This window comes from Takifugu flavidus, chromosome 7 (assembly GCF_003711565.1).
Source record: "Takifugu flavidus isolate HTHZ2018 chromosome 7, ASM371156v2, whole genome shotgun sequence".
In the NCBI taxonomy this organism is placed as follows: Eukaryota; Metazoa; Chordata; class Actinopteri; order Tetraodontiformes; family Tetraodontidae; genus Takifugu; species Takifugu flavidus.
Window position 1 is genome coordinate 3,696,896 of NC_079526.1, and position 10,440 is coordinate 3,707,335.

Genomic DNA, 10,440 nt, shown 5'->3' on the forward strand with positions numbered 1-10,440 from the left:
TACATTAAACTTTTCAATTTTTAAAGTTCAGAAGGAAGAAAAAGACTATTATATATATATATGATATATATAAAAAAAAAAGAGGAAGAGATTTTTTTTATATATATCACCAAAAAGTATAAAAATAAATTCAGAACAATCCGGGACATTATAGTGGACACTTTGTCCGAATAATACGTTTTCCAACATACAGCACATGTGCACCAAGCCCGTCTCCGTCACCAGGACTCATACTGTCCAGCATTATGGGGAGTGTAATAATTACTGCAACACTTGAAATGCAATTTAAATAAGGAGAATTATTGAAAGTCTACAGCCAAACATGCATCGCGCCGATCTTCTCATTTAACTTTTCCTCATTTAAAAATGCGTCACGGTATCCTTTGGATCGTCGTCGAATGACATGGCTGGGTTGTCGTACACCTCCAGACTCCCTTTCCTCACGGCCTCCTCGTCGTTGCGCTGGCAGCAGTTGGAGCATTTGCAGCAGCAGCAGCAGCGGTTGCCGCAGAAGCCGAGCATGGAGGTCACCACCGCGTCCCAGGGCGCCAGCGAGTGCAGCGGCCGGGGCAAGAAGTCCCAGCTGCGCAGCACCTTGGGCAGGAAGCGTGGCCAGCGAGACTGCATCACGTTGACGACGATCACAAAGATAATCAGCACGACTATGGGCACGCAGACGCTGACCATGACGATCCAGCCGGCCATGGAGAGGCCAAACACGGACAGAGGGAGGACCAGGAAGCACAGGATGAGGTAGAGGATAGCGAACCAGCGGTATTTAGCCGTGCGGTTACCCAGCCCTCTAGCTAACCTTATAGGTATTCGCATGAAGGGGATTGGATACCAAATTAAGATACCCATGATATTGAAGATGAAATGGCAAAGGGCAATCTGTGGGGGGGAAACATACAAATATTAGATTTGAGCATCTCTTAGAGGAACTTCCAGGATCTTCATGCAGGCAAACCGGCTAATCTTTTGGAACCATGGATTCATTCGGGACATTCGGGCAAATGCTAAGCAAATGTAGGAAAATGACTAAAATAAGCAGGGATGCCTCTTTTGTTTTTCTGTCCACATATTTTACCTGTAAGGAATCCGACAGGGTATCTCCTGGGCTCGCCATAGCAGCAAGTATAGAGGTAGTTGTAGTCCCGATGTTTGATCCCAGCGTTAGGGGATAGGCCCTCTCAAGGCTAATGACGCCAATCCCTGTGGACCGATAGTTGGGACAATGAATCAAATCGATCCCGTAAAAACAGCCAACTGGGTGCGGAAGGGTTTACTTACCCACAAGAGGGGTGATAGCTGAGGTGAAGACGGAGCTGCTCTGAACAATAAAGGTCATCCCTGCTCCCACCACGATTGCGATGTAGCCGGTAACCCAGCCGAAGGGGAACGGGAAGTCTGCAGGCAAACGGGGACAGACGTGAGCAGCGATCCCAGACAAGTGTGGCTGAATGAGAGCAGAGCCGGCCAGGTGCAGCATCTGTTTCTGAGCTTTCTCCGACACCTCTCAAGACAGACGGACCAGGAGGTGGGCCGGAAGCTACAGGAAGGCTGCGCCTGCGTCGCTCATCGAGCACCACCACAAGGCCGATGTGCCGACTATCAAACAGGCTGCCGCCAGCGTCCCTTCGACGCCACGCCTCCGTCAGGTTTACCTGTGTTCAGCACCTTCTTGATGACCACCGCCACCTGGCCCTTCAGCATGGAGTTGAGCAGCTTGACGATGAGGATGAGGCAGGTACAGAGGAGCAGCAGAGACGCCGCCAGCAGGATGAGGCCGACGGCCAGGTCTGGCAGCGTGGTGTAGGCGAAGATGTGGCTGCCTGTGGGGGACGATCACATGATCACTGGTTAGGAAGGAACAAACCCTCAAACAAGACAACGAGCACCCTGAGGAGCAGCTTTCTTTTTGCACAAGGGAACAATAAATTTGGTGGTCATGTGGCTCTCAGCTGCCTCACGGAGTCGGTATGAATAGACCTATTGAGCAGTGAGGTGAGGGTATGCGCCCCTCTACTGGAAACACTCAAAGGTGGTCATTGTCCGACCACCAGAGGGTCCGGATGAAGGAGTTTGTTGGGTATCATGTTTCCCTTTAGGTGCTTTTTTTTTTTAAAGCGCAGGTATTTTACTGAGGCAGTTATGCTCACATCTCTCAATGTTGTTGGTCATGGTGACGTTCTGCTCCGCCCAGAACTTGCCGCCGTCCTCCCAGCACGCAGTGTAATTAACGCAGCTCTCCACCGACACGTTTTGTAACACCTGCCGGAAGATCGGAGGAGGAGGGAGAGAGAAGCTTTAAAAACAACGACCTTAACGTTCAACCTTTGATTAAACGGCGTGTTCAGAGTGATCTAAGAGCAGAATGAGTGCGGTTGAAGCCAGGGGACAAAATCAGTCATTAACAGGGTGGGGGGGGGAGGGGCACAGGTCACTGCAGCTTCATCATGTGTTTTTACTGTCGCTCTGTTGGCCAAACTAATAATTCATGCACGTGATGCGGCGCTTGTTGATGCGTTACCTTATACTTCTCCACTGTGCACCAGAATTTGATCAGGCTCTTGTTTCTGGCTCCTTCGTCACCCGTAGCGAGGTCATTGATGACCGATTTATCCAACTGTGGACGAAAATAAACAGGATAAAGACGTGACTCCGGTCCTGGTTTCAATGACACAAACACCCAATAAACGGCTTCGCCATTAATATAAACGTAGGGACATAAAATGCTCACAAATCGAGATAAATGCAAGTTTGATGAACTGCTATTGCGCAACATTGTGGTCATGATGATGGTGATCGGCGTAGGCTGTCGCTAATGTTAGAGGAACACACCACCATGCTAACTGCCAAGTTTGATGCATTAAATCTGGGATCAAATTTGAGGATTTATTGACGCACAGAAGCACATTAGCTCTTCACGTAGCCCATAATGACATCATCCTTAATACGGGAACGTTAGTGTTGCTTCATCTTGACGTCTGAGGCTTGTGTTTGGAGGCCTTTCAGGACAATAACCGACTCAGCACTTCAGTACCCAGATCCGCAGCAGCACCCGAGACGGCGCGTCTCTACCTGAATGATAGAGTCGGTGAGAGGGTCCGTGATGACGTTCAGCAGGTCCGGGGCATCCTCGCCACTCTGGATGTTGAAGGACTTAATCAGGAGATCGGTGAGCTTGTAAAGAACTCCTGTAGCCACCTCCAGAGGCAGAAGAATCAACACCGACAGCCAGTTAAAGAAGTCGTGGACGGTCGCCCCAGCAAAGGCCCTAAAACCAGATCGAGGCGTCTTGACCGGGAACCAGCAGCCGTTTGAGTTATTACAGTGTTCGTGTGAACCGACCACGTCTGATTTACCTGCGGAACTCGTTTCGATCCCCCGCCTGCATCATGGCCACGATGGTGTTGGTGACAGAGGTCCCGATGTTGGCGCCCATGATAATCGGCACCGCGGTCTGGACATCCAGTACTGGAACAGAGAGGCAGTGGCCTGTAAAACGTGTACATATGTGTGTGTGTGTGTGTGTGTGTGTGTGTACACGCGTGTGTACTAACGTACTTCCAGAGGACACCATGCTGACCACAATAGAGGAGGAAGTGCTGGAGCTCTGCACGAGCACGGTGACTAACACCCCGATCACCAGCCCAGCCACAGGGTTGGCCAACACCGCATTGCCCTGGAAGATGTCACCAGCAGCTTTGCCTACACACAAACACCCTCTGGTGAGGAACATTACACAAGAGTCGGCATTCCCAAGTCAATAAATCAGGCGTGGGCGCTGATAAGGAGTGACTTTTTCATGGATTTCCTTTAACTGATTCTTTACCTCCCACTAACTGGAATGCAGAGCTGAGAATATCCAGTGAGCAAATGAACACGTAGAGAAATCCAAGCAGCAGAATTCCCTTCCCGATACCCGTAAGAACTCGCAGAATCTTCCCGCGGGTGTCCAGGTCTGCGAGGAGAGACAAACCACGGCATCAGGCCCGTGTTTCAGGGCACAGCCTCACGCTGGGCCGTCCCAGCAGACCAGTCGGCCCGTCTCACCTGACCACTTGATCCCAGTGTCTATAAGATCTGGGAGGTCCCAGGGATCGTCCGCGTCCACGAGATCCATGGTGGAGCGAGCGGGAACCACATCCTTAATGGAGCTCTTCTCACCTAATGAAGTCAAAGCGTGGGGCAAAGTTAGGAAATGTGGCAGCAACACACTGGCGGGAATAATCCGGAGAGAAGGAACGTACTGAGAGCGGCGGGGGAGACAGACTCTGCTTCAGGTCGGGGAGCCATGATCGTCTGGGCAACAAATGTTACGGATACATGAAACAACTTTGATCATCTGTTGGAGCTGCTTGTGCTTTCAGTTTTCTGTTCAAACCCTTTTCTTTCTTTGTTTCTTTGTTTCTTTGTTTCTTTCTTTGTTTCTTTCTTTCTTTCTTTCTTTCTTTCTTTCTTTCTTCTTTCTTTCAACCAAGTATTTTGACTATTCCGACATTCGGGAATATTTTTGAATATATTATAAATTTGAATATGCTGCCTTTTCTCTATTAACTTCCTTCAACTATTCTCACTTTATTTTTTATAAAGTTTGAGCTCATTTTACAATTCAGTTTCACATCAGGCACAAAACGCTAAAAAAAATAGGGCTCATGAAACATTTCAACATTTTAACATGACATCTCAAAATAAGTTCTACTGTGAAATGATGTTAGCGTAGCTCTACTAATGGAAACCTAAATCTCCAAGATCAAACCTCTGTTCAGAAGTTTCTTGTGCATTAAAACACACACACACACACACACACACACACACACACACACACACACACACACACCACACCACACACACACACACACACACACACACACACACACACACACACACAAATCCAAAGAATAAATTGAATTTCACGGATTCCAGAACTCCGTGCAGGGCGGAGACTCACCTGTAGCGGAGAAGCCGTCGGCAAGAAGCTTCTCCTGGATCACCTGTTGCTCCCGCAGAGGCGGAACCGCTTTTATAGCTCCGTCGCGCCATCACACACGCACGCACACGCACGCCAGTGAAGCGATCAGTCCTCTCAGTTCAAAGGTCCCGCACACACACAGGCACACACGTACAGAGTGCAGCCGCAAGTGTGATGATGTAGTGAATTATGACAGCTGTCAGAGGTCAGATGCAGGACTTATTAAGGCAGGGATTTCTTACAATATCGGCACTTGAAGTAGGATTAGAGCTACAGGTGATAGCATCCAGTATGTACAGATTAGAAGGCTGCTGTGAGCACCTTCACTCTCAGCCTCAGGTGAATTCTAGAATTAGAAAGTCTGCCCCCTCGTGGTGGTAAATCCAAATATGTTTTCCTATCGCCACAGCACCTGCTCCAAAATTTTGTATTTGTAATTTTAAGTTTCACACACACACACACACACAACACACACACACACACACACACACACACACACCACACACACACACACACACACACACTCAGCACCTGTCTACAGATCAGCCGGTCCAAACACAACACACACTCACACACATTTGTGTCAAGCATGGACACACCAGCAGTCTTATTGCTCATTAGTTGAGGTTTATGACATGATAGGGCTGCAATATCGCTGTAACAACAAAGCATATTACATCTAAAATAAATGGTGTGAATAGATGTGAATCATTAAGCTGGAATGATCTCTGAGTTACTCCCAAAACTGCTATAAAAGAATTGCCCAGTTTACTCATAAAACCAGTTCAAAGAGTTCAAGAAAAAAAAAACACATAATTTCTCAAGCATGGACAGTAAGCAGCGTATTTGATCTATGACGATGTAATACTCATGGTAATGATGTAATAACACAATGCTTATTCAGAGGCTTCATTATTTGCTTTCAGGTCATAAAATCAAGAGCTTTTGTACCAACGAGATACTTTAAAAACAAACCTGTAATTCAGGATTCTATATATCAGTTTCAGTGACTTGTGTATAGTGTAGTATATTAATTGTGATTATAATGAGGCTCTAATATTGGGGGTGGATCAACCTTGACCTTGACCTTGTCAGTGAGGGCCAGTTCAGTCCTGTGCATGACAGATGTGTGACAGAAAGCAAAGCGTAAAAAAACAGCTGAAAGCTTCTTTCTTTTTTTTTTTATAATTCACCTAGTTATATATCCACTAACCCATTTGGTTCACTGTCATGGTCCTCCCCCACAGAAGCCCCACATATGATGAAGGGTCAACTGAGACATACCTTTAACCTTTGGAATGCTGCCTTGAATTCTCCACCCACAGACTAATATAAATACTATGCAAAGGCCCAAGTGACCTTTGTGATGGATTCATTTTTTTACTCAACTTTGGTCTTTTACTGTAACGCTCGTCTTACTGGACCGAGCAGAATGTGCTGCATTATGGCCTCTAGCCTCTTGGAACTAATGGTCAGAAGGTTGTTTTGCTCTGGGAATTGTTGCGGTATTGAAGTCAATGATTGCCTACAAGGCCGCTGAGCAGATGCCAGTTATTGCCATGCTGGCATAGTCCACTGAGGGTCAGGGGTAGCTGAGGCCACCCCCTGCCGTACGCTTGTAGGCAGCCTGTTGTCACCCATAAAACTATAAAACTCTGCTCTTAGAACTCACCCAAACCAGCTGAAACTCCTGCATTGAAATAGAGCAGCTGCTAAATTTAGAAGTGAAGAAAGTGTGCGTGGCTTTCTACGCGTCCGATCTGTGGCTGCATGTGTGAATTTTGCATTAAACCGTTTGAATCTGTAAATTTAGGTGGATTTACATACCACACAGCTGCACGCTTGCTGTGCTGCTCGCTAAGAATCACCTCACCTTACTGACCCTTGACCTTTATCTGGAGTGACAGAAGAACAGCAGCTGTAGCTCAGGTGGTGGAGTCGCTCGGGTGATAAGGATCATTGGTCCTTGTACTGCTCATGTCACTAACTGTGCTTGAACAGGGTATTATTTAACAGTAACCATCTCCAGTGTATGAAAGTGGGTGACCGTTTATTTCTGCCGATGAATGGGCGACCCCGAGGTCACGTCTGACACCAGGACATAACTGAGTAAGAATGCAGACCTTTAGACAATTTCCCTAATAAAATAGGAAGGCAAAATTCTAATAAAAATTTTAAATATGGGTTTGACAAGACTAAATCGAAGAAAATATGACCATGACTCAATTTAATAATTAATTTAATTTTCAAACACCAGCTGTTACCAAAGCCTGATTTTCTAATTGTAAGCCTGGCTAAAATGTATAACCTAAAATGCTGCTTTTCTTTCACCTTTCACTTACACGTCCTGTCCGTGACAATATCAGGTGAAAACTGCAAGTGAAGGCAACAAAATTACATCTGCGGTCACCTCTTCTTACCGCACTTTTCCCCCTGCCTCGCCACTTTCTCCCACACGATGGCGCTGTTGGACCGACTAGCTTTCGAGCGCTGAGCAGTTCCAACTAGTACCAGCAAGTGAAGTCAAAGAGGAGCCCAGACTGCCTCCTGAACACAAGACCTCGCTGAAGAGTGTGACAGTCTGGTAAAACATCTGGCAGATGTCGAATGATCTCATGCTGATGAGGGCATCTATGTTTACAGACCTGTCCAGCCTCTCTGCCATTAAAGAAAAGGGTCCTTTCTTGGGTCGTGTCCAATCTTTACACCAAGAAATTGGTCTTATTTATCAAATGAAGTCATAAACGTGTATGCTTGATACTGTATCGTGTCTCCGAAAGTTCTCAGGTGCAGCAGCCGACCCCTCATCTGGCCTGTGCGTTGCTGTTGCTGTCATGGCGATGTCGTCCACTACTGTGTGTTCAGCAGCATCGGCCTTGGCCATGATTGAGAGAAAACATTGAATTCATGTCGACGTCTTCGGTCTTCTTTTTACCACACAATAAAATATGAAGTGTTGAGTTTTTATTTCATTTTAAAGACGGCAAAATTTTCAGCACTTTATTTAGATGCCGAGTTTATTGTTAGATGCTGCGGTGTGAGCTGTGCATTATGGACTCCTCAGTAGTGCAGCATGATCTGTGGAGAAAAGAGGACGTTGGACGCTGGACAGTGGTGGTGGGGGAGAACCAGCAGAACTTACATCGCTGAGCCACTCTCTGAAGGCTGAGATGCGAGTGAAGACGGTGGGCTTCTTCACTTCATTGCAGGTCCGGGAAGAGACGAAACTGGTCACCCCGTGAACAAACCATCTACCGTCCTGACCCAAACAGTTCAGAGGACCGCCAGAGTCTCCCTGGAGGCAGGGAAAGGAGCACAGGCTAAAGACTGACTTCCATCGCAGCTAGAGACACCCTTCTTTGCTCTTCCTCACGCACGTTGCATCCGGACACGACGTCTCCACCCGCACAAATCATGGTGGTCTTGACGAAGGAGCCCCACCAGTCGCTTTGGCTGCACACGCCGTGTCCCACCACAGGCAGCAGGGCCTGCTGCAGCTTGTCCGGCATCGGCCCGTTGGCTGTGGGGGGAGGACAGAACCAAACGACACGCATATCGTTCATTCAGGACTCGGTCCGCCTGCAACAGAAGGGAACAAATCAGCGAAGCGGCGACTTTACTGTAAAGGTTGCCCCAGCCGGAGATGTAACAGGCCGTCCCGGGGGGGAGGAGCTCTCCGGCCTCCGGGAGACAGGCCACCCCCACACTGTCGGTCATGATGGGGCTCTTGTCCAGCTTCAGCAGGGTGAGGTCGTTGCTGGGAGACAAACAAATGTCGTTAGACGTTGTTACAAAAGTTTCCATTCTGTATATTTAACATTCCGCAGCGGTTCAGCGTGGATGCTAACGTCTGTTGGTGACCTGAAACTGGACACATTTCCACACAATCACACCAATTAAAACCACAGGGTGCGTCGAGTTTGGCATTTTTACAGCTTCTGAGAGGAGCTGTAAAGTTTTACACTGTTAATGTTTATGTGGGGTGTGACGTTATTTATTCATGTTTATTTTATGTTTCATCGCAGGATCTTTCAAGCCGCTTTTAGAAATATCCTGCAAAAAACATGGCAAACTCATTAAGCACACACACACACACACACACACACACACACACACACCCAAACACACACGTACAAGTAATCTCACCCATCAGCCACGAAGTTGATGTCCCAATTGGGATGGACAATGATGCGTAAGACATCTCTGATCTGCTCGGTGCCCTCCTGTGTGCTCATGTCGTGCTCTCCTAACACCACGCGGTAGATGTCTCCGGGCCTGTCACACACCCATCGAGGGCTCTGATTAATAATCCCCGACGGGACTCGAATCACGCGGACAAATTTCTCATTTGGTGGTGCGTCACCAGATGCAGTGTCCGGCGGTCAGCACCCAGCGAGGTCCGACCAGGGTCCCTCCGCAGGTGTGATGGTAGCGGCTGCCGTGTTTCACCTGCAGGGAGATCTGAGAAAAGGCGCCTGCGGTCAGGGAAGAAGCGTGAGCCCTGAACGCTGCGGGGGCTCTGAGGCTCTGCTACCTGCCACGGCCAGCTGTGGGCGGGCGTCCTCTCCGTTCACCACCCTGCCGGTGTCGGGCTTGACAGCAGGTGTGCCACATCCAAAAACTGCAAACACAGAAATGAGTTCCTCGGTGAAGAGCCGCAGGTGTGCCTGGGTACTCACCATAGGCTGCCTGGAGCAGCAGGAGGCCAAACGTCCACGTCATGGCGTCCGTCTGTCAGTATACTGGCCGTCAGTCTTCGTACACCACCTCAGGATGTCTGTCGGGGTTGCAATGAACCTGCGCACGCCCGTTATCAACGCTCGCTGCCGGCCGAAGCTGGGAAAACCTTCCTCTCCCGCAGATGCACCGGTTTGGGCTGCCAAGATGCGGAGGTGACCTTCAGCGATGGGAACGAACCTTTATCCCACAGGAGGGAAAGAAATCAAACAAGAGACGCAGCGGCGAGCGGCGTGCACGCGAGCTAATGATGCCCGGCTTGGCCGCTCCTGTTTTAGTTCAATATTCCCTTAATGTGCTGGGCTGATGTTGAAAAACCAGCTCATCTGAATAATGGGATCGAAAGTGCTGACTTGGCAGCGGCGCTTCTCTGCTCTGCAGTTTCCCTCATGTCAAATTTCCATGTGTTTATGCGCTTACACACACACACCACACACACACACACACACACACACACACACACACACACACACACACACACACACACACTCTCCAGTGTGAAAACCTTTGCCAGGAGTTTCGGGGGAGTCGGGAATCTTCTGGTGGTTTGAAATAGTACCCAGACATGTAGCAGACTAACAAGGATGAGGTCATACTGAACATCTGCAGGCACCAGTAGATTCCTGTCAGAAACACTGGCCTTGACCTTTGACCCCCCCCCCCCCTCCCCCCACATGGTGCTGACCACTCTAGAGGTCGACGCCAAGCAATTTATGCCACAACCAATA

General features: G+C 48.5%; 1 protein-coding gene and 1 pseudogene across 2 annotated transcripts; both read right to left on the reverse strand.

Moving 5' to 3' along the window:
- Positions 1-72: 72 nt before the first annotated feature.
- slc34a2b (solute carrier family 34 member 2b) lies at positions 73-5,059 on the reverse strand. The gene is made up of 13 exons (XM_057037181.1): positions 4,955-5,059; positions 4,254-4,305; positions 4,057-4,170; positions 3,836-3,964; positions 3,568-3,711; positions 3,366-3,477; positions 3,082-3,277; positions 2,531-2,626; positions 2,160-2,271; positions 1,665-1,832; positions 1,291-1,407; positions 1,088-1,212; positions 73-891 (listed from the first exon to the last, which is right to left on the reverse strand). Exons 2-13 carry the CDS (start codon positions 4,297-4,299, stop codon positions 361-363), a joined length of 1,890 nt encoding a protein of 629 aa, XP_056893161.1. The 5' UTR covers positions 4,300-4,305; positions 4,955-5,059; the 3' UTR covers positions 73-360.
- Positions 5,060-7,922: 2,863 nt separating this feature from the next.
- LOC130528155 (chymotrypsin-like elastase family member 3B) lies at positions 7,923-9,847 on the reverse strand (annotated as a pseudogene). Its single transcript, XR_008951224.1, has 8 exons — positions 9,655-9,847; positions 9,510-9,596; positions 9,339-9,436; positions 9,122-9,250; positions 8,596-8,732; positions 8,353-8,495; positions 8,118-8,270; positions 7,923-8,053 (listed from the first exon to the last, which is right to left on the reverse strand). The product of XR_008951224.1 is annotated as a chymotrypsin-like elastase family member 3B (transcript).
- Positions 9,848-10,440: the final 593 nt, after the last annotated feature.